This window comes from Sorex araneus, chromosome 7, assembly GCF_027595985.1.
Source record: "Sorex araneus isolate mSorAra2 chromosome 7, mSorAra2.pri, whole genome shotgun sequence".
NCBI classification, from domain to species: Eukaryota; Metazoa; Chordata; class Mammalia; order Eulipotyphla; family Soricidae; genus Sorex; species Sorex araneus.
In genome coordinates, this window is record NC_073308.1 from 26651132 (window position 1) to 26676349 (window position 25218).

The 25218-nt window shown below is 40.3% G+C and overlaps 1 protein-coding gene across 1 annotated transcript; it reads left to right on the forward strand.

Annotated features, from left to right (window-relative positions):
* Positions 1–537: 537 nt before the first annotated feature.
* RGS13 (regulator of G protein signaling 13) lies at positions 538–18110 on the forward strand. The gene is made up of 4 exons (XM_004619913.1): positions 538–602; positions 3435–3496; positions 15864–16030; positions 17925–18110. Exons 1-4 carry the CDS (start codon positions 538–540, stop codon positions 18108–18110), a joined length of 480 nt encoding a protein of 159 aa, XP_004619970.1.
* Positions 18111–25218: the final 7108 nt, after the last annotated feature.

Here is a 25218-nt window from a genome sequence, read left to right on the forward strand (position 1 = left end):
TTCCAGATTCTGGCTATTGTAAACAGTGCTGCGATGAACATATAAGTGCAGATGACATTTCGACTATACTTTTTTGTTTCTCCATGATATATTCCCAGGAGTATTTACACTGTTTTTCACTAATCACAAAGAGCAAACTCTCTCTTTCAACTCAATATTTTTCTAAAAATAAGAAATACTCAAATGGGAAGCAAGAAATTAGACAATTTATTGTTGTGTAATTCTGAGCAGACAGATCCTGCTCAGAAAGCTGTGTTTTTTTAAACATCACTATGTGATGTGGCCAGATTTGGTCTAAAAGGATACTAACATCATTAATTCAAAGTGCTGATATTCCTGTAAAATATTTATGGGATGAGTCATTTCTTCTCCCCTCTTTTTTTTCACTGCCACCAATGATGACACTCCAATCACTTCAAAAATCCATCCTGATATTTTTTTCCTGGTTTATAACTTAATGCATTTTTAAAAACTTCCTTTAACATGTTTCTCTATAAGTAAATTATACTAAGTACCTGTTGTATTTCTTTAGAAAAAATGAGCAGGAGGAATTGTTGGATTTGTAAGAGGTGCAGAGATGAATCAAACCAGCCCCCTTCAAAGTAAGTATCATTTCCATTTTTGTGGCTCTAATATAGCATTTATTGTATGATATATAGGTACATATTTAAGTGTTAGCTAATATAGTTTGCTCCAAAAGTGAATTATTTACTCACACATGATACTCATCTCGATTACAGAGGAGTAATTCTACCAAAATACTATTCATGTTCTACATAAATAAATATGTGCTGCCCTTTCTCACTGTGCATGGTGGACACCTGAGAATTCAGCCAGCTAACTGTTTTTAGAATCAAAGATACAGAGACTTCGATCTGAAAAAGTTGATATTATTTATGCTAAAATAAGATTATTTTATCCAGAGGATTTCCATGCTTCAAACCCCTCATGTACAAAACACCAGACTCCATTCCGAGCACAAGTGATAACCAAAAGCTTCTCAAGTCCCCTCGTTTCTTCCACAGCTCGCCACACCAACAGACAGACAGCTAAATAAAAATAGAGACCATGCAAAGAAAGCAGGCAATGCCTACAGAGGGTAACAAGCCATTTGATTAGATTTTCCAAGGATGAAAGGACCTCAGCCTAGTCAGGTGGCCCTTTTTGTTTTAACATTCAGGGATGTTAAAACATCCCCCCGGGATGGTTAGAGTCCCAGAATTATGATCTATTTCCATGAATGGACCCTAAGGAACAAATGACCTTTTTGCCAACAATAACCACTACCAATTTATTTTTATTTATTTATTTATTTATTTATTTGCTTTTTGGGTCACACCCAGCAATGCACAGGGGTTACTCCTGGCTCTGCACTCAGGAATTACTCCTGGCGGTGCTCGAGGGACCATATGGGATGCTGGGAATCGAACCCGGGTCAGCTGCTTGCAAGGCAAACGCTCTACCCACTGTGCTATTGCTCCAGCCCCTTACTACCAATTTTTAATATAATCAAAGACACTTAAGGCTATATCCTCAATCACGTTACCGAGTTGATTCTGGCTATAAAACAGGAGTGGATGGAACACACAAACATGCAAGATGCCTAGCCATACACTGTCCATGTCACTGACCCAAAAGCTTATTTTAGGTCACTGTTTTTTAAAGTTCCAAGAAGAGAAAGGAGTCCTGAGTCAGACCCCACTTCAGGGAAACGCTTTGTGAAAGTCAACTGGACATCAGTTAAGCCTCTATCCTAATGGACACAGTCCATCTAAAACTGGTAAAAGCTATGTGAATGTGTAGAAAACAGAAGGTGTTTGTCTGCTTTGAGGGCTCTCAATGTGTTTCCACATTGTAGCCTATTTTCTAACCTCTTTTCCCTAAGCTTTCTTCATTATATGAAGTACCTGCTAATGCAATGGCTGTTCCTTCCTTTAATTGGCAGTCTAACTATTACAGGACTGCCAATGGACACACTGCCACTTGTGTCTATTTCTGTCTTTTATTATATGTCAATATCAGAACATAAAAATAAACAATTTAGGTGTCGGAGGGATAGATGGTGGATAAGGAGCTTGCTTTGCATTTGGTCCCATATGGTACCAGAGCCCCTCCAGGAGTGATCCCTGAATGTTAAAACAAAAAACTTAACATTTATCATAAACTTCATGACAATGAACAGAGTGCATATTGTATTTTGTTGTTTGCTTGTTTGTTTTTGGGCTACACCCATCAGTGTTCAGGGCTCACCTCTGGCTCTGAGCTCACAGGTCACTACTGTTGAGCTCAGGGCACCATGAGCAAACAAAACCAGGTCAGTCATGTGCAAGGCAAATGCCCCACCCACTGTCTCTTCAGCCCCAAATTATATATTTTAAAAGAAAAACAATAAAATGAGTTCTCTGTTTATTTCTGGGCCATAGTTAGGAGTGGTTAGATTCTGCATCTGGCTCTGTGTCTTTTTAGTGGCCCTGCAAGCAGTTGTCAGGGACCACAGGCAGTGCCAGGGATCAAACCAGGGTTAGCAGCATGCAAGGCAAGCACCTTTGCCCCTGTGCTATCTCTCTGGCTCTGATGAGATGACTTAACATGTAAGAACTTAGTCACCATATCATCCCCCAGAGTCCACCAAAAGGAACAGACACAAATGCTTTTTCATACTGCCTATATCAAATGAAATTGATAGTTTAGAAACCATAAATAAACAGAAATCAAAATCCTCAACAGGATTTTTTAAAACCTAGGGCCACTGGCCCCTGTGAGTACTCAACTGTGAATACTCATCTGCACTCAACTGTGAGTACTCATCAGAACTAAGCTGTGAGTATAGCCAGAGTGGCCCCTGAGCTGTTCGAGCCCTGCTAGGAAGACCTGCCCCTCCAAAAAGGAAAAAGGAAAGGGTGAAGGAAATGGTTTGAGGGGTATGAGAGGTCCTGAGACGAAGCTTGTCACTGCTTGCCCCCCTCCCAGCCCCAGAGACCCCAGAGCATCACAGCATAGCAGATAGGACACTTGTCTTCCCTGCTGCTGACATGGGTTCAACCCCCAGCACCCTGTAGAGTCCCCGGAGCCCTGACAGGAGTGATCCCTGAGCGCAGAGCCAGGATAAAGCCCTGAGAACCACCTGGTATGGCCCCAAAAGCAAAAGATCAAACAAAATAAAATCATCAGAGTCAGTGTCGCCCACACCAAACCTGTCCAAGCATCACTGAAGTGGCCTTAGCGTCCCTCAAACACCACTGAGTTTGGTCTCCATGAAACAATGAAAAACTAAATAAAATGTTAGCATTGAGAAGATGGACTTCCATCCAAAACCACCCCAAGAGTCTAATTCTATTTGGGAACTATTGTCCAGAGAGTATATTTCTATTTTAGCTCAGTGAAATGTTGAGAATATTTGAAAGTGATCAGAGCCTTTTTGTTTCTTTTCAAAGTCTCACTTTGGAGGAAGTCTTGCAGTGGGCCCAATCTCTTGACAAGCTGATGACAACAAAATGTGAGTATCCTGAGAATGCCTGTCAGCTTTGAACAAGGAGCCAGTTTCATTCTTGAAAGGCAAAAGGGGGCAGTGAGGGGATGAAAGGGAGCCACTCTTCCCCCAGCCCTCAAAAAGGCAACTGCCACTGTTAAAAAAAGAAAACCTGAAAATAGCTGGTCGCGTCAACCACCATTATTTTCTTTGGTGTTAATTAAAACAAGGTTAGTCACTGTGAATATTTATTCTTCACAAGTGGATGTGTAAAATCCCTGGGAAAATATGCTGAAATAGTAACACATACTGAAATATACTGCCTTACCAAGGCCGTCTAAAGTTAGAATTTTTGGGGAAATGAACGATTTGCAATTCTCAGGGCCTTGAGAAGTAAGAATAAGTGAGTCTGGAAGTTCTAAAACTCTCTTCAAAGTTTGCTTCTAAGGTTGTCAGGGGAATATTATATAAGTATCTATATTGAGGACAACATCCAGATGATATAAAAGAAGGGTGAAAGCAATGGATATAGGCTTAATGCAAGATGTAGGAAGGAGTAAGTGTCTTCATGTGTGTGGGCAGCTGTATTTGGGTAGGAAATTGAGAAGACACAGAAAGTGATGAATGCAAGAAGACATGTACAGGAGGAAAATTGCCTTGGGTACTTAAAGAAAATCGTCCTCCTTGCTGAAATTGTTCTTTGTATTTTTTTAAGGGAAATTGTTCCTATCAATGTTCTTAAATGTTTGCCTCCAGTCCTCTTTTTATTTGAGAAATCATTCTGATCTTTCTGTAAATGTTTAATCTGTTTACATCTATTGACTTTGGAAGGGAATTTTCTCTTGCCACTTGACATTTTATTTAGTAAGAGATGCTGCAGAATTATCCAGATATCTCCTGCAACTCCCCATTGTGTATCTGTGATTCTTTAGGGGCTCTCCCTGGACTTAAATTTTTCTCCAAATCCCTCTTGCTATGGAGACAGATACCACCACCACCATCACCATAACTCTCACCACCACCTTACACAGAAATGGCAGGAGGTATGGACTCCTGGTGACCTTGGTTGAAGCACAGTCAGCACTCCAGTTAGCTGAAAATCACCGGTGGGATCTTTGAGGCTCCTGACCACTGCTTGAGAGACCTCACAAAATAAAATAAAATAAAATAAAATAAAATAAGGTAAAATATAGATTCTAGCCTGCTCGAGCAAATCAATGAGCAACGGGATGACAGTGACAGTGACAATCCCTTTTAGGGCATTTGAGTGAAGGAAAGAGATGAAATTAGATGTTCATCAATTCTAATGATTTCCTATAAGTAACTTAAGCTTCATCCAATCCATGTTTGGCAACATTGCCAGATCAGTCTGCCTCTTGACACTGCATTTTCTTCACCTCTAAAAAGGGAGTCATATCACCTGTATTTCCAGCATTACTGTGCAAGTTACTATAAAGCTCCATGAAGGGCACAGCTAGGTACTGACTTAACTGGTATTGCTATTGGTAATCAAGTGCCCATCTCTGCCTTTAATTTCATTTTCTCTGCTACCTACACCAAATCCAAAATCTCTTAGTATTTAGGGTGCTTTATGCTCAAGCCCAACACACTCTTGAAAACGTAGTCCAGGGGCTGGAGCAAAAGCATACAGTGGGTAGGGTGTTTGCTTTGCATAAGGCCAAGCCAGCCGGGTTCGATTCCCAGCATATCATATGGTCTATCGAGCACTGTCAGGAGTCATTCCTGAGTGCAAAGCCAGGAGTAACCCCTGTGCATCGTCGGGTATGACTCAAAAAGCAAAAGATAGATAAATAAATAAAAGAAGTAGCCCAGCTTTGCCTTCACGCCGCAAGCCCTTCCACCCACATGACTTTTTCCATTTTTTGCTTCTTGGATTCTGTGGCTCCAGGCCTTCGAGTAGTCCCTGTCTCTAGTCCATCCTTGAAAATAGATTTCCACTTCCACCATTCCCATGAAGACTCTTGGAAATATCTTCCCCTTTTGTCTATTGTGTTTTTACCACTTCTTATTCTGCTATTGCATGGACTAGGTATTTTTTCCACGGCTACTTTCTCAGTTGAAGGTAAAATCCCCTAAAAGCACATGTTTTGCCTTACTCACCTTCACCTCCTACACTAAGCACTGCAGAGAAAAGATCAAACACCAAGTCACATCATGTGAAAGGCTCCCTCCGTGTCAGTCCAGAAGGCCTCATAAACAAAGTGAATAAATTAATTTATTAGTAATTATTTCAAGAGGATGCTTAGCTGGAACTAACAATTTAGAGATCTGGTCTCCTAGGAAAATGAAGTTTATACAGAAGAGGAGGACAGAAAGGAAGTGTACTGTTCTTTATATATTTAAAAAAAAGCAAGAATAAGGCAGAATCTTATGAGAAATTGAATCACTCTCATATTCATGCAAAAAGTCAACAATCTCATAATAAAAAAGAGACACAATGATAAATCACGGTACATTCTATCCAATTAGAATTATTAAACTAAGAAGGCAAGCATTAAATGTGCCAGAGAATAAAGTGTTCCTACATTACCAAAGAAAAATGAAATTCTTGCTAAAATTTGTAGGTGGCTTGTCCTACCTAAATAACTAGACAGTTTCTAAGAACATGCAGATCTGAAACCCACATTGGAAGGAAATGTATCAGCTCAGTCTCCACAAATGAGCAGAACTTATTTAGGAGAACTTTGCAGGGGTGTCATAATTCTCACAATATATTTAAATTCAATGTGCTTGTGGGCAAAGGGAATTCCAGAAAAACACCGAATGACGACTACTGATGGATCAGAGAGATAGTACAGGGGGTAATACAGTTGTCTTGAATGCAGTTGACCCAGTTCAATTATTGGCACTATATGGTTCCAGGAGCACTGCCAGGTATGATCCCTGAGCAGAGAGCTAGAAGTAATCCCTGAATATTGCTCGATACAGCCCCAAATGAAAAAAATTTAAAAAACAGTATTGTCCTGCCCAAAGTAAGATAATAGAAATTTAGAATGTTAGTCGTACCCAAGATGTATTCTAGATATAAATTATTGATATATTATGGACAAAATGATAGATTTTTAAAGGGTGTGCTACTTTTGCTCAGAATATATACTACAGATGTTAAGCCTTTCTTAAGCACTAGATTACCTTGTAAAAAAGAATAGGCCACTGACCGCGGGGAAGCATTAAATCGCACAAGAAATAAAGATGACATTTCCAAAGAAAGGATAATCCCTAGAAGAGATAGGGAAACCTGCCATTTATAGCACATTGTGGTAAAATTCAAAATATTGATTCAAGTAACACCCTGAGTGGAATTCCAAAAGCAAGGCAAACATGTATCACTTAAAAAACAACAGCCTTGGAGTTGAGCAATATTCCAGTGGGTAGACTGCTTGCTTTACACAGGACTGACTGGGGTCCAGTACCTGGCACCCTATATGATCCCCCAAGGGTGCCAGAAATGATCCCTGAGCTCAGAGCTAGGAGTAAACACAGCCAGGTATGGATCAAAAACAAACAGAAAACCAAACTTCAGTCGCTTTGAACAAAATTTCATGATATATGGAGTTGACCACCAATATTTTTTATACTTCCAAAAAAAAGATGGTTTTATAAAGCTAGGCCTTTCCTCTTAGAAGTTGACCCACTGAACAAGCAGGAGCAAGCTCTAAACGTGGAAAGATAAATACATACACACTATTTAACATAAAATTACTTGGAGGGTGCCAAAGAGATAGTGCAAGAGTTAAGGTGATTTCTTTGCATTCTGCTGGCCCTGGTCATGTCCCCAGTACCACACATTCCCAAGGGTCATACCTGAGCACAGAGTCAGGATTAGCCTTGAACACTGCTGGAAGTGGCAAAATCCATCCCCCAACCGAGTTATCTGTGAGGGTCTTGTGGAAGAACAGCATTTAGAATAAGTCACATTGTAACTATAGAACAATGTTTCTAATGTGTCAGATATAAAAACTGAGAAGTAGAGGGTCATATGACTTTTCCTAGGTAATTGCTAAGGATAGAAAAGGGCATTGTATATTAGCTGATATGAGGCTGATATGATTTCTGAACAGAGAGTCAGTCACTAAGATCAAATTATACACAATGCAGGAAAATAGATTCTATAGGGGCCTGGGAGGGAATGTGTATACTAGTTCCTTGGGGCACTTAGAATAAGGAGATACCCACCGCAACAGAGACCCAGCAGCTAAAAACCAGAACTCAATAGCCGCCATGCTTATGGCCGGCTTCCACAGGCTCAGGCGAGCCTCATCCATGAGGGAAACTCCTGAAAATCCCAGGTATGCTGGACTTGTGACCGAAATCTCCAGGTTCACACGGAGTCAGGAATGGGAAACCTCCCTCCCTCCATCTCCCTGAGCTCCTAGTAGTCTGGCAGTCATGCCCACAATCTGCCTCTAGCACCATATAAACTTATTAATGGCCATGATCCAGGGACTCAGAAATAAATCTCTCAGAAGAGAGCAGCATGACCAACATGCCGCAGAGATGCCTCTGGACCCTAAAGTCACATCTAGTTAAAAAACAAACAAACAAAAACATTAGATTTTAAAGAAACAGAATACAGATGGATAAAACCAGTACTCTACATCAGCAGGTGATGACCTCAATCAGAACAGCAGTGCACCAGCACAGATCTCATTAGAATGTTGGTGCTAAAAGGAACAAGGATGAGGAGGGAGAGCAGAAAGACTCTCAGCAAAGTATGAATTTGGGGCTGCCTTATGAATGATTCAGATTGTTGTAAAATTATCAGGTAGAACAGGTATGTTTTAGAGACCAGAAATTGCTTCCAAAAAGAAAAAAAGAAAAGAAATTGCTTCAAAGATGCACAAAGAGATCGATGAGGAAATGTAGTACACAACATTCCTGTGGCTTTAGTGTGATAACTGGTCTCATTTTAAAAATCTCCACAACCAATGAAACGCAGAGGCAATCACTCCACAAGTTTAGAGAGTTCACCAAGTTGTTGACCTCCACATTTCAAAGAAAGAATTCATTATATTTAAAAGAACAAGGAAAAAATAGTAAGATTTTTTTAGTGAATTAGGAAAACTGCATTCGTAATATTTCGGTAAAAGTATTTGAAGATCGGTGAACACTTTTCTTGAGATAATTTGAGCCCAAATTATTTCACAAATATTCAAAATATCACTGAATTATGAGCACCACTAAATTGAGAAGTGGAAATTCCAAGGGGTATTTCTGACGGCTACCTCTGGTTAAAATCTGTATTTCAGATGATGAAATCTAGTAGAGCTAGAAAAAAGAATGTTTGTTGAATCAATATTTAAGTTTTGTTCCAAAGCATCCTTGAATAGACTGCAAACTTTGCCCCCTTTCTAAATATTCAGCCTCAACAACACACAGCCTGGAACATGCCAACTAAATAGTGCTAAGACCATCATTCAACCCAAAGACAGGCAGTCAGCCCTCCACTGGCCCAGGCACGTGCACAGCCATCCCAGCCTAAAGCCCGTTTTCCCCCAGGCACATCCTGAGCCCAGCACCAGCTGCTCTCAGCTTTTCTCATCAGGGCGAGACTCTGCTGTTCTCTGTGAACTGGCAGCTTCCTGGAGGCTCTTTACTCTACACTCTGCTGCCCGTAGCTGTTGCCATGGTTCCCTTCTCCAACCCTTGTATTCCTGCCCTGCTCTGTCCTTAGCTCGTTTTTGTCTCTAACTTCTCTCTGCCGTTTCACCGGGCAGATGGGCGGAGACCAGGGGTGGGGGAAAAGCTATAAAATCAGGTCATTTACAGGCATCCTTTGTTGGCACATTTCAATGAGTACATTTGGAGTTTTTATGGGGTTTTATATTTTTTGGTTATTTTTACTTCCCCCTCAAAAAATTCCAAACTGTGTTAACAGAACAGGTAAACTCTTGGGGAAAGGTGGGGGAGGGCACAGGGAAATTGTGTGCTTCTGCTTTTTAAATGCTGACTAGTTAAAACCTACGTCCTCTTTATTTAATTTTTGTGAACTTTTTAAAATGTAGGAGTACTGTTATTTATTCAGCCATTGATTAGGCTGATTGAATGGGCATGAACACCACATTACTTTTTTTTTATTATTGAATCACTGTGAGATACAGTTACAAAGTTTTCATGTTCGAGATTCAGCCAAACAATGATTGAACACCCATCCCTCCACCGGTGCACACTCTATACTACCAGTGTCCCCACTACATGCCCCCCATCCCCATCCCAGTCCTCACCCTGCTCATTTGAATATCATGGGTGCCTCGGCCATGTGCTCCTGGAATCCTAGGTTGTAAATGGTTGGATTCTAGAGACATTTCTATAGAGCATTAATCCATTTGGGGGTTCAATTGGGTGTCTCTGGATCAGGGCTGTTGGTGCACTAAGATAGCACCTGGAGGCACATTGTGGGTGTGACAGCCAGGCCTACAAATGGACAGGGAGCCGGGGAGGGACAGCCCGGCACCTCTGCTGCCATATCACATGGAGATTTAATCCTGGAACCTGATACCTGGGCCTTGCTTGTGGAAGCTCTTAGTCGAGGGGATTCCATCTGGAGTAGACAGGGAGACTGTACCTACTCCATCTGGGGTGCCCAGCTTTTTTTTTGTTTTTTACATTAAAGAATTTAAAAATATTAAGGCACCACGATTTACATAACCTTCCCTAGTTGAGTTTCAGGTGTGCAACGTCCAGCGCCAATCCCATCACCAGTGTTCAGTTCTCTCCACCAATGTTCCCAGGTTCTCTCCCAACCCTCCCCACCCCCAATTCCCTTGACAGGATCATTTTTGAAGTTTGGAAGTTGTAGTGTACTCTTGCTTGTAGTGTACTCTTGCTTTTCGTGTCATTGGGTCTATAGTTTACATACATAGATATGCTGCACCTCTACACTACAGATGTGCTCAAACCTGCATGTTTTAAAAATCTCCAAGTTCACTATAAAATGTAGATGCATGAAGGATCCCAAGCCTAGCCTAAAAAATAACTGAACAAACTTCCCTCATTATAGAGCAGGCAAATCGATGCACTGCAGCCAAATTCTCAAAGATCTGTAGGTGAGTGGGAAAGCAATGGGAGAAAGCCAATAAATAGAGTAGACTGTGATAGTGTGGTGGGATTAGGATTAAAATAACTGTGTAGAAGTTGCTAATTATAAAATAACAGGAAAATCAAATCTGGGAAAGGGGTTCAGAGAAATTTCTCTATCAACTAACCAGAATCTCAGATCCTGGTATAAAGCCTGCCATGCAGGAATGTATATATAATGGCACTGGAACTGGCATATTGCTCAGCCAAGAATAGCAAAGCTCAAACACTGTGCCTAGGAATATTGAGGAGCAGGGCTGGCAGGGAAAGAGTCCTGTATTCCCAACAGCTTTTCAATTCCTGCTGAGAAGTCTGGCCTTTACCGTGAGGATAATGAGCCACGGGTGAGAGGCTTTAAAGGATTGTGGCCAGTTTTTGCTTTTGAGATTTTTCTCTAGTAAAACTCCTTGAAAGGATTGAAGGTAGAATATGATAAACTAAGACTTTTCCAGATTAAACGGCTTAAAAACTATTTTGCTCAAATTACAAACAACTATATGTGTGTGTGTATATATATATATATGTATATATATATATATGAACAGATGATGCACAGAGAGTATCTTCGTATAAAGAGATCTGGAAATTCTAGAACACATTAACAACACAGAAGGAAAAAGGTTTGAACTTTATAGAAAGAAAATAAATGGTCAGTTAAATGGAAAAAATGTTTTAGCATGAATAGTTTTGGAGTACAGAGAAAGGAATTACAAGTATAGGTTATGAATATGAACTGAAAAGTTAGAGTGAATGTTGCTTAGTACTGGGAATGAATAATAAGGAAATCATTTGTGAAGCAATCTCTAAAAATATTACATCATCTACCTGAGAGTTCTAAACAGATTTCTTTTTTTTTTCCTTTTTGGGTCACACCTGGCATGCACAGGGGTTACTCCTAGCTCTGCACTCAAGAATTACCCCTGGTGGTGCTCAGGGGACTATATGGGATGCTGGGAATTGAACCCGGGTTGGCCGCGTGCAAGGCAAATGCCCTATCCGCTGTGCTATTGCTCCAGCCCCGCCAAGCAGATTTCTTGAATAAAGTTAATTCAAATAAAATAACTGAAAATATGAAGATTTTTTTTTTCAGTTTTCGGGACACACTCAGAAGTGCTCAGGACATACTCCTACCTCTATGCTCAGGGATCACTTCTGGTGGCTTCCATCATATGGGATGCAAGGGATCAAACCTGGGTTGGCTACATGCAAGACAAACTCCCTACCCACTATACTATCTTTCCAGCCCTGGTATGAAGATTTATAAACAAAAATTTTCATTGTAGGGTAATTTATAAAAAAAAACGGAGAAAGGATCTGAATATTTGTTACTAGCAGTGTATCTGAAAACACTACAAGTTAACCCAGTGGTAGACTTATGTGAGCCTTAAAATAAAATAAACAAATGTTTACTGCCTACCATTAGGTATAAAAGTAAGACTCAAAATTACATTCACAGTGTACCTTCAATAAGGCAATAGGATATTGGTGTAGATGAATAAATATTAGCTAAATACAAGGTAAATATGAACAAAAAAACTGAAAGAGCAAAAGCATATATATCAAGTTGTTAGCCAGGGTTATTTTGCTTTACTTAAAATTTTCTGCAGTTTTAAACCCATGGTATTTTAAATACTCTTAAACTAACACAACCAAGTTAGGAGAGAAAAACAGAAATGAAGAATAGTCAAGTAGCTAAACCAGAAAATCTTAGCAGAATACAAGATTTACTCCGAAACTTCACACAGAGGCTGGTCAAGTTATGAAATCTGTTGCCCCGGTGATGCAGAAATAGATTTAAAGTTGCTCTAGACACTTTGCTGATGAAAGACTATGACAGGGTTCACCCTGAAGATGGAGGCCAGGGGGTGAGACAAGCCTCCTTGTGGAAAACAACACAGGCACAGAAGTGCCACTGTTCTGACTCAGTGAGAGGAATCACGCTTCTCTCTGCACCAAGATGCCAGCATGTGTCATCCTGTATGTCACAGAAATACCCATTTCTGTGACTCATTTAAATAAAAAGACACATCAGAGAGGCCCAAAGGCATTATACTTATTCTTCAAGGAAAAAGCATCCGCAAGAGAGGCCACAAACCTAAGCTCCTCATCCTCTCCATTCTGTGAGCAATTCTGTGGTTTATCCTGACTGACTCTGCTAAAGCGGAATCATGGGCTCTTGAGGACAAGGCTTGCAAATGAGTAGCATTAAAGACTTCAGCATGACTTACATTCACCACATAGCTCGGCTTAGAATATCCTATTCCACCTTTTCATTCCCTTGGCTGTCTGCGTGAATCAAGAGAAACTGTAAAGTGAACAATTCAGTTCTGACTTAACAAATTGCTAAGATTCTTGGAACACTTCTAAGAGAAATGTGTTTTCAGCTGTAATCTAGACTAAAATAGCCTGATGTTGACAGAATTCTGTAAAGTATAGGAATCATGAGAATCCACTCATCTCCATCCCAGAAGCCTCCCGGTGTACAGGATATGTTTGGATAGGCCAGGTCAGCATCCAGGAGACATGATCAGTAACAAACAACATTGGAGTCCCAATAGTAGACAAGAAACATTCATTTCTTCTTCTTCGTGTTATGAAAACTGGAATAGTTTTACCTTTTTCCACATCCCTCATTCTGGTCTTGACGCTAAAAAGAGTAGCTCTTTCTCTGATGACATCATTCTCATAGAGACAAGACAATGACCAAAGCAGCAAAGAACCCTGAAAAATTTCATCTGGGCACTTGTACATAGTGTCTGGAGCATAATTCATTGCCTAAAACAATCCAATGGGCAAGAGGAGACAACAGCATAACCCTCCAGCAAGAAGAGTAGGGGACAGCTGAGAGCAATACAAAAATCTACCTTATTAACTTTCTGAAGTTGGTGACTAGCTTAGAATAGTTTCACATATGACCTGATGTCCCTGTCCCCTTTTACAGTGGTGTGGATGCCATAGGCGTTTAGTAGAAACCAGCCTGAGAAGTTGACAATGAGATCATCAAGACCTGAAGCTCAGCATGGAATATTTCAACATATGAATGGCAAAGAGGCACTCAAATCCATCACAACTCTACACAAAACTGCAGTTATGTGTGGCTTAATTGGCTAAGGGCTGGTTATACCAAGAATTGTTGAGTCATCTGGCAATCCCAACTTGAGAAGTTAGGAGAAGAGGTCAGAAACAGAGACAGGCAGGTCTTAGGATGAGGCCTTATAAAGATTGTACTATATGGCCAACCTAAACAAAAACATACACAATCAGAATGCTGTCATATGGAATCCAATATTGGTTTCCAAATCATATCCTATTCCCCTACCAAACACATTCAATTCTAAAACTCCCAGTGACCAGAGCTCATTATTTCAGGATCTGTGGATGGTTTTTCTGGTGTATCTTTTTTTAAATCAGCTTTCTTTAGTTTTGGGTCTTAAGCTTCTATTCTTAATGTATTACTAAGTCAAAAATCTTCCAAGTACCAAGTATAGACTCTACTTTAAAAAACTAAAATAAAACTCTATTTCTCTGAATATCCATTGCAGTTTATTGGTTTCCAGCTTTACTTTTTAATCCAGAATAAGTTTTTTTTTAAGGGGATGAAAGGACTGTCCAATAATTTTAGGCCAACCAGAGAGGTGGTTAAGTGCCAGAATGTGAGGCTCCTTGCTTTGGTTCACTTTGTTACTTTGACTTCCCTAGCTATTTAGCTATTTCTCTTAGAGGAGCAATTGCTACATCTCACCTCTCTAACCTCTCCTTTCTGAGTCTACCATAAGGTCACTACTCTCTAACCCCAGACTTCTGTGCTAATAAATGATATAAGCCACACCAGAAAGTATATTGATGTGAAAATAACTTCTACTTTGAAATCCAAGTTAAAATATATTCCCCCACTGGGTAAGATTATGTAACCCATAACATTTCTCATGCTACACTTTTAAATATGCAGTACTTTAGCTCATCATTTTGTTGTTGTTCTTTTGGTTTTGTTTTTGTGCCTCTTGGGTCACACCAGGAGATGCTCAAGAGATAGTCCTGCCTCTATACTCAGAAATTACTCTTGCCAGTTCTCTGGGGACCCTATGGGATGCCGAGGATCAAGCCTGGATGGGCAGCATGCAAGGCATTTTCAATGTGCCTACAAACACATTTGTATTATAAGCCACATTATTGATTTAATCATTTATCATGTTAATTTCTCAGTTATGATGAGAACTTTCTGGGTCCTCAAAAGTTTAATATTATCCCAGGTGTACATTTTGAAATTTGAGAATACTTGATCCTCCTAAGGATGGTCCTCTTTCTTGCTCACTATGTTAAGAGTTTTATTATTGGGAGCATTCACCTTACCCTCATCTTCAAATACCAGCACCTTCAATACAGATTCTCAATCAAGAAAGCTCCGCCCCCATATTTGGTCTTATCTGCCTACTCCAGAAAGTCAACTAAAGGCCAGAGCTAAAGATAATCATTTCTGGCACTGTGTTATCTGATGGTGCACTGCCCATATCCACTGCCCTATTCTACATTTTGAGATAACTACCAACTCTATTTGAATTCCATTTCTTTGCCTGGTGTTCATTTTGAAATACAACCCATGAATCTGAGATTAAATTTTTCATTGAGTTTTCTTGCTCTGGTTAGATATTGAGAAACATGTGGTTCACTCAACCTGATAAAGTTATCACTTCAACCTGGCTTGGAGGTTTTCCTTCCAAACTTGATCTGAATATTTAGGCTTTTTATCTTGGAGACAGAGAGATGACTCAAAGGGCTGGAGCATATGCTTTGCATGCAAGAGTCCCAGTTTTGATGCCTAGTATCACAGAGTTCCCCCAGTACCACTGGAAGAAACACCTGAGTACCCACAGAAGTGGTCCAAAAGCAAACAAATAAAAGATTATAAACCTTGTCCTTTACCTCCAATTTTACTTGAAGTCTTTGATACTCTTCATCGTTATTTTATGACCTGAGTTTTGCACTCTACTTTGACTAAAGTCACGTGTCTAGCTCCTGGTAACCTATCTTGTCCTAGACCCATCCATACTGAGGATTGAAAATAAATGAAGAGACAACCTTAACGGTGACAAACACTGTCAAAACATATTTTATACATATGATCCAGGTATGATATGATACATGTGTGTAAGCATGAGATGGCTGCTAATATTTGGCTGCTAAATAATTTGGGGAGCTGCAATTAGGATTTAGGCTCTGAACTGCATTCGTTATGGCCTAGATTGATTTTTATGATTTGAGGCCCATGAAAATTAACTGATTTCTCCCCTTCCTTTAGATGGTCCCATCATTTATGCAGCATACTTAAAGATGGAGCACAGTGATGAGAATATTAAATTCTGGATGGATTGTGAAACCTATAAGAAAATTGACTCTCGGTGGAGCCGAATTTCGAGGGCAAAGAAGCTTTATAAGATTTATATCCAGCCGCAGTCCCCCAGAGAGGTAACCACATGTGACAATGACTACAAGTGGGAATCAACTTCAGTATTCCCTGGGCCAACCCCCCATCTGTGAAAATATCTGAGCTCCAGGCCTTTTCCATCCACTAGTTCTGAAAATGCTCTTAAAATGAATTATGTTCAACTTATTTTACAGACCTTTTTAAAATTATAAGTTAATTGATTTATTCAGTGTCCCACTACATTAATATGTAAAGTTTGGATTCAAACTATGACTGACCAATTCTAAAGCCTCTCTTGATTAAATAATCTTAATTCCCAGAAGTTATTCATTTTTTTATTAAAAGAGGTGGTGGAGGACTGGGGAGATAGTACAATGGATAAGGTGCTTGCCTTGCATTTGGGCTGTCCTGGATTTGAGCCCAAACATGTTCTGGAGCCTGGCTAGGTGTAGTCCTGGAAGCCTACAGGTGTGGCCTAGGGCCAGAGAGCTCTCATATCCACTGGTCCGTTGGAGAGGCCCCCAAACCTCCTGATCTCTAGTTGAGAGCTATCCTCCAAAGTAAGGAAGTGCTGGTAACAGTGCAAATAGTGCAAAGTGCAAACAGGCACACTGACATGGCCCACGGTGCTGGGCAAAGTCTGTACACCACCATGCCAGCAAGCATTAAGGCCACTGTCACTGCCCATCACTCACGGTCACTTACTGAAAACAACCAGGAGGGAAACAGACCTGATGGGAATCCTCATGATGTACTGACAGGAAAGAAGGAACATTCTTATTAAGGACATAGGCTAGAGGCCAGCAGAGGCAATTCCTGTCACTCAGGCCAGTCCCACACCCCGACACAGTCCTCAAAAGTCCTATCTGGAAAATTCTTGATTTGTTGAAATAACCACTTCTCTTCATTTTCTTCCCATTTATATATAGTCAGTTAAATCAGCATTCACGACCATTAAGGAGACTAAAGTTTTTGTTTTTCTTTTCTTTTTGGGTCACACTTGGCGATGCACAGGGGTTACTCCTGGCTCTGCACTCAGGAATCACTCCTGGCAGTGCTCAGGGGACCATACGGGATGCTGGGAATCGAACCCAGGGCTGCCGCTTGCAAAGCAAACGCCCTACCCGTTGTGCTTTCGCTCCAGCCCCCAAGGAGACTAACATTTTAAATAGCACCAAGTTCCCTTTTCCTTAAGAGAACTAGATTTGATGAACTTATTTCTTTGTAGACGTTGCTGAAAAACACATGTATTCTCCTTAGCAGGTTTCTGACACATCCCTGATCTCGAATTATGAGTTTGAGTGTGAATGTCTGTGTCTGTGTCTGTGTCTGTGTCTGTGTCTGTGTCTGTGTATGTGTATGTGTAAGTGCATGTGTATGTGCATGTGTATGTACATGTATATGTGTTAATCAGGGCCATGGAAGAGAATATCTACTTCCAAGGAAGCGAAGAATTTGGCCTGGCTGGGGCTGGAGTGATAGCACAGCGGGTAGGGCATTTGCCTTGCACGTGGCTGACCCGGGTTCGATTCCCAGCATCCCATATGGTCCCCTGAGCACTGCCAGGAGTGATTCCTGAGTGCAGAGCCAGGAGTAACCCCTGTGCATTGCCGGGTGTGACCCAAATAGAAAAAAAAAGAATTTGGCCTAGAGAGCAAGCAGGCAGGATGCTTGTTTTGCATTTGGCTGCTCTGGTTCAATCCCCAACAACTGCTATGATACCCTGTACCCCACCAGGCATGATCCCTGAGAACAACCATGTGTGCCCCCCAAAAGCCCATAAAACAAAAGAATTTATTTCATGTATCTTTGTAGATGCCTGTGAAACACTACCCTATCCCACTGAGAAGAGAGGGTCTCAATTAAACATTGCCATTCTGTTTTTCTATCTTCAGCTACATCTACTTATAGTCTGTGCATATTTTCATTTTTCAGATTAACATTGACAGCTCAACAAGAGAAAATATCACCAAGAATCTTCAAGAAGCCACTCAAATGTGTTTTGAAGAGGCTCAAAAAATAGTGTATATGCATATGGAGAGGGATTCCTACCCCAGGTTTCTGAAGTCAGAAATGTACCAGAAACTTTTGAAGACTATTCAGTCCAACAACAATTCCTGACTACCACTTAAAAGTTTAAATCCATGATGGACTATTGAAAGTACTGCTTTGGTCTTTTAATGTAAAAGCACACAAAAACACCATCAGAAATAAAATTAGTAATGAGATTAAAAAAAATATCAAACAACAAATTTATGCTTAATTCCAAAGTAAAACTATTCCTAATAGACCTGTACTTTAGAATTCTTAAAACATGAATAACATCAATTGTTATACACCGACTTAGCTCATTTTTAAAGGAGTAAGGTCTTCTTAACACCATTAATATAAGCTTTAGTCTATAGTAAGCAACTAAAATATGTTTTCTTATTAATTAAATCTTGCTGTGATAATGCACAGATTAGTTCTTTTGAAATCATAGCTATACATATGTGTCTTGCATGTCTATATTCTATATACAGAGTGCTGAAGTTTACATTAATTAGTAGATAAATTTGGGATCAAAAAACAATTGGGGCTGGAGTGATAGCATAGCAGGTTGGGCATTTTTCTTGCACGCATTCTGACCCGGGTTCGATTCCCAGCATCCCATATAGTCCCCCGAGCATCGCTAGGAGTAACTCCTGAGTGCAGAGCTAGGAGTAAACCCTGAGCATTGCTGGGTGTGACCCAAAAAGAAAAAAATTATATTATATCATAGTCAATATAAAAAGCTAAATTATTGATAAGTTCTCTTTAGAAATTTCTAGTTCTGTTCATAATTGAAATTATTTGTCAGCTATATCTTCACATAAAAAATTCCTCATGATCCTAAGCTACTAAAAACATAAATTCTTCATTTGTTCCATAACTGTAAAGATAGAAATTTTGGTTCCTATAAATTTAGGATTTATTCCTCACACTGTGAATTAATCACAATTCTATTAATCAATAAACCCAAATATATACACTAATATGTTTTCTCAAAGGCACAATAAAATTATTTTTCTATTAAAATACTATAGATTTACTGTCATAGTATTTTCTTAAAATTTGTCAAAAAAAATCCAGAAATAAATAATGTGTTTTTTCCTACTTTGTGAGTAGCCTATGATTTAAATGCTTAAAAAAATAGCTAAAATTAGGAGTGCAGTACCACTAGCAGGTCAAGCTGTACCCACTGGGTGAGTGCATCAGCAGCCTGATGGTGCCTTTAGGCTTCCTGATATCCCAAAATTGCCACTATGCCTCTGGCTGGACCCCAACAACTCGAGACCAAGTTTCCCAAGTGGCCAAAAGTTAGGTATGTGGGAGCCATGCCCACAAACCACCTTTGGCTCCGCTATACAAGTTCATTTATTGGTCTTGCTTCAGAGACCCATAAATAAATATCTCAAGAGATCAAAAGCGGCAGTTAATCTTGGACCTACGCAAGGCTGAACAGACGAGGGTAAATTGGAGAGGGGCTGGTTAGCCTGGTGCCCCTCCAAGCCCCCACCAGCCACTTGCTTTCACAATAAAATCACTGCTGGGCCAGATTCCACCATCTCAGGATGTACCTCACCAAGAGATAGTCTGCTGAAAATTAGGGCATGTGGGTTTTGTGACTGAAATTTTCAGACTTTCTTGTGGTCACGATGGGATACCTTCCTCTCACCTCCCTGTACTTCCAGAAGCCTCAGCAGTCACATCCCAACCTAAAACTGCCATCAGTTTAAAAATTACTCGAGCCTAACCTTCCGGATGAAAGTTCTGAATTCCCTGAACAGACACAATGACCTATGAGTACCTGTATTGCAAACCATAATGCACAAGAGGAATCAGGGAGGGAGGGAGGGAGAGAGAGAAAGAGAGAGAGAGAGAGAGAGAGAGAGAGAGAGAGAGAGAGAGAAAGTGATTGCCATAGAGATAGATTGGGGGTAGGTGGTTGCAGTATTGGGGGATGGTGGGAGGGAAATGGGGGACATTGGTGGTGGGAAATGAAGACTGCTGGAGAATTGGGTGTTGGATCATTGTAGGCTGAAATCCAGTCATGAACAGCTTTGAAATGGTCTACCTCATGGATATTCAAAATTTTTTTTAAAAAAGAAAGAAAATCTATGAAAGTAACCAAAAATAAAATAGCTAAAATAATTGAGTATTTTTTCAATGGCTATCTTTAAGAAATTTTGCTTAGTTTTTTTTACTACAAAAAATGTTTCAGATAGTAGAGACAGTATGGAAGTGAAGATGTTTGTCCTGCATGTGTCCAACCCTAATTCAAATCTCAAACACTTACATATGGTCTCAGAGCATTGCCAGGGGGATCTGAACACAGAGCTTATCCACTGAGTATAGCTAGTTGGGATCCAATGTACCCCCAACCCAAACAAAGAGAAAAAATTTCAGATCACATATTTGACTTGAATAGAATTACTATTTTTAAAAGTCTATAGCCCTGTGCTATATGACATGAAAATTCATATCAAATAGAATGCTTCTCTTGTGGTTATGCATTTTCAGAATACCAATAAACATGTGAAGCTTATTTTTGAGAAATATTATCTTATTGTCAAGATAATATTTTATTAAAAAGTTTAGAGATGATTAATGCATACTCTAGGAGCAGTAAACCTTCTTTGTTCCAAGGATCATTTGGACATCTATAGCATCATTCACAGGCCATACAAAATCATCAACTTAAAAAATAGTATGCAATTTGGTCAAGTGTTTAATTACTATTTTGCAGTTGCCAGGCTGCTTGGGAAATCACTTAGGGCCAGACCAAATGATCTCACAAGCCACAGATGAACAGTGAACTTGGACATTTCCCCACCCCTACAGTTTGTTGTAGGAGATGTTAACAAAGAGTCCAATTTTAGCAGATGCACCAAACTTTCTCTCAAAAATATTGATATCATGGACAAGAAAGACAGTACAGGACTGTACTATCTTACAGGATAGTAAGAACTTGTCTTGTGACTCTACAGAAAAGCTCCTAGAAGCAGTAAGTCGATATAGTAAAGTGGCAGGCTACAAAATCAATACCCAAAAGTCCATGGCTTTCTTATATACAAATAATAAAAGAGAAGAAAGAGCCATTAAAAAAACAATCCCATTCACAATAGTACCTCAGAAAATCAAGTACCATTTTTTTAATTGAATCACCATGTGGAAAGTTACAAAGCTCTCAGGCTTATGTCTCAATTATACAATATTCAAACACCCATACCTTCACCAGTGCACATATTCCACCACCAAAAACCCCAGTATACCTCCCGCCCCCGCCCTCCCACCCCCAACTGCATAACTGCTGAATTTCACTTCATTTTCTCTTTACCTTGATTACATTTCATATTTCAACACAAAACTCACTATTGTTGTTGGAATTTTCTCCCAGGAAAGACAGCCCTACTACCAAGGAAGCATTTGATAATTAGTTTTCCATTGCTGAGAATGAAGAGATATGTAGCCCCACTGCTCCAAGTACATAACTCTTTTTTTCCCCTTTTTCCTTTTCCTTTTTTTTTCCTCCTCATCCCCCTTCCCGCGCTTCATAGTATGATGGACGCCACACTGCCTTTCTCCACGAAAATGGGAAACAACCAGGAAAGAGGGATATTTCCTCTTCTCGGCCGGCGTGGGGCTGTTGCTTAGTTCACAGTCCAGAGAAATGGCTGCTACTTTGATTACCTTCAATATTTCAACAAAAAACTCACTCTTATTATTTGGAGTTCCCCCCACCCAAGTCAGACCTGCTAAAAAGGAACCGTTTCACATTGCTGACAATTAAGAGATGTTAAGTCGCATCCGCGCGGTTTTGGATTTCTGCCAGAAATTGCAAAGCCAATCTCACAGTCCCAGTGCATTGCTGTAAGAAGCTGCGCTGGATGCCAAAATCTGTTAGGTCTCTGGAATCAAAGTCTTTAGGCACAGAGGGTCCGTTTCGCTCTCAGCAGCTCTGGATTTATCTGGGCCGAGGGCGTGCCGGTTACACCCACTTCCCATGATTGCCTAGGAGCCCCAAGTGTAAAAACCATATACCTCTGGGTTAGGAGTCTTAGAAGGTGGCTCCTGCCATGTGGATATTGCTGCCGCCTCCATTTTCCGTGCAGAAAGACAGGGTGGAAAGGAAAGATCCATCCCCGGGCAGCATGGAGTTGTAGCCCAGTTCACAGTCCCAGTGCATTGCTGTAAGAAGCTGCGCTGGATGCCAAAATGTGTTAGAAGGTCTCTGGAATCAAAGTCTTTAGGCGCAGAGGGTCCAGAAAATCAAGTACTTTTGAAACAGCTTAACCAAAGAGGTGAAGGACCTATACAAGGAAAATTATAAAACACTACTTCAAGAAATAAATGAGGACACTAGGTAATGGAGACACATTCCCTGCTCATGAATAGGGAGAATTAACTTTATCAAAATGGCAATACTGCCCAAAGCACTATACAAATTTAATGCAGTCCCTATCAGGATAACCATGACATTTTTCAAAGAAATAGAAGAAAATGTAGGCAGAACTCTCCACGAATAGCTAAAGCAATCCTTGGAAAAAATAAGATGGGTGGTATCACCTTCCCCAACTTCAAACTCTACTACAAAGCAGTAGTAATTAAAACAGCATGGTATTGGGATAAAAACAGACCCGCAGACCAATGGAACAGAGTTGAATATACTGTCACAGACTCCCAAATATATGGCCACTTGATCTTTGACAAAGGAGCAAGAAATGCAAAGTGGAACAAGGAAAGACTCTTCAAGTGGTGCTGGGAAAACTGGATAGCTACCTGCAAAAAAATGAACTCTGATCTCTGTCTAATGCCAGGCACAAAAGTCAGATCAAAGTGGATTAAAGACCTCAATATCAGACATGAATCTATAAGGTTCATAGAAGAAAATGTAGGCAGAACTCTCCATGACATTGAAGCTAAAAGCATCTTTAAGGACGAAACAGCACTGACCATGCTAGTGGAAGCAAACATGAACAAATGGGACTACATCAAACTAAGAAGCTTCTACACTTCAAAAGAAACAGTGACCAAAATACAGAATAGCACACAGAATGGGAAAGAATATTTACCCAATACCCATCTAATAATATCCAGGATATACAAGATACTTGTAGGATTGTATAAGAAAAAAACCTCCAACCCCATCAAAAAATGGGGAGAAGAAATGAACAGAAGTTTCCTCAAAAAAGAAATACAAATGGCCCAAAGTGAAAAAATGCTCCACATCGCTAGTCATCAGGGAGATGTAAATCAAAACAACAATGAGATATTATCTCACACCACAGAGACTGGCACACATTCAAAAGAACAAAAGCAACCAGTGCTGGCGTGGATGTGGGGAAAAAGGGACGCTCCTTCACTGTTGGTGGGAATGCTGAATGATCCAGCCTTACTGGAAAACAATATAGACAGTCCTTCAAAAACTAGAAATTGAGCTTCCATATGACCCTGCAATACCACTTCTGCAGGGTATTGCAGGAATATATCCCGAGGATGCAAAAGAGCATAGTAGAAATGACATCTGTACCTATATATTTTTTGCAGCCCTGTTCACAATAGCCAAAATCTGGAAACAACCTGAGTGCCCTAAAACAGATACCTGGTTAAAGAAACTTTGGTACACTACACAATGGAATACTATGCAGCTGTTAGGAGAAATGAAGTCATGAAATTTGCTTATAAATGGATAAACATGGAGAGTATCATGCTAAGTGAAATGAGTCAGAAAGTGAGGGACAGACATAGAGGGACTGCACTCATTTGTGGAGTGTAGGGTAGCATCACATGGGGCTGACACCCAAGGATGGTAGATACAAGGGCCAGGAGGATTGCCCCATAGCTGGAAGACTGCTTCATGAGTGGAAGGGAGAAGGCAGATGGAACAGAGAAGGGATCACTAAGAAAATGATGGATGGAGGAACCAGTTGGGATGGGAGATGCATGCCGAAAGTAGATAGTGGACCAAACATGATGACCTCTCACTGTCTGTGTTGCAAGCTATAATGCCCCAAAGTAGAGAGAAATTATAGGGAATATTGTCTGCCATGGAGACAGGAGGGTGGGAAAGAGGGGTTATACCTGGGATATTAGTGGTGGGGAATGTGCACTAGTGTAGGGATGGGTGTTTGATCATTGTGAGATTGTAACCCAAACATGAAAGCTTGTAACTATCTCATGGTGATTCAATAAAATTTTAAAAAAAGAAACTCAAAAGAATTAGATAATCTAAAAAAAATAACTTGTCTTTTATACAAGTAACCCAGGTTCAATCCCAGGTATAGTATGTTGTCCCCCAAGCACCTCTAAGAGTGATACCTGATTACAGAGTCAGAAATAAGCCCTGAACACAGCTGGATATAGCCTAAACACCTCTCCCCAAAAGACAGGTATCAGGACCAGAAGCTAATACAGCAATTAGGGTGCAGGGGCACCCCTACACACTGTTGGATACTCCCCTCCCCACCCATCAAAGAAAGCTGTATGTACTTAAAGGATTACAAATCCACCATTTTTTAAAAAATGAAATTGTGAAAATAAAATGAAATTGTGCCCTTTGCAACAAAATGTATGAAGCTTAAAGTAATAATGTGAAATAAGAAAGGAAAATAAGAAAGTAAAAGATTGTCATTCCATGGTTCCTCTTATGTGAATTATGAATTACTAAAATAACACATGGGCAGGAAAACACTAATTCAACTCAGTGGCTGACCATTATGGTGGTTACAAAGTGAAAGTGAACAGGTGGGGAAAGAAGCAGAGGGACTTTTTCAAGGTGGAATAGAACTTCGGTGGTAGGATGTGTGACAATTACACACATTAAATACAAAACAGTTCGGAATCAAATTCCTCTATCCAGCTGAAATGCCTACTACTTCCACCATTATAATATTCTCTCTTCTTGGGACTGGAGCGATAGCACAGTGGGTAGGGTGCTTGCCTTGCACGCAGCCGACCCGGGTTCTAATCCCAGCATCCCATATGGTCCCCTGAGCACCGCCAGGGGTAATTCCTGAGTGAAGAGCCAGGAGTAACCCCTGTGCATCGCCAGGTGTGACACCCCCCCCAAAAAAAACCAAAAAAAAACCCTCTCTTCTCTTGCCTGATAGTAATGATTATTGGAGGAATCACTCTTAAATTCCTAGCCTTTCACAAAAAACAAAACATTAATCCAGGCCATTTGAAAACATACAATGTATGGGATTCA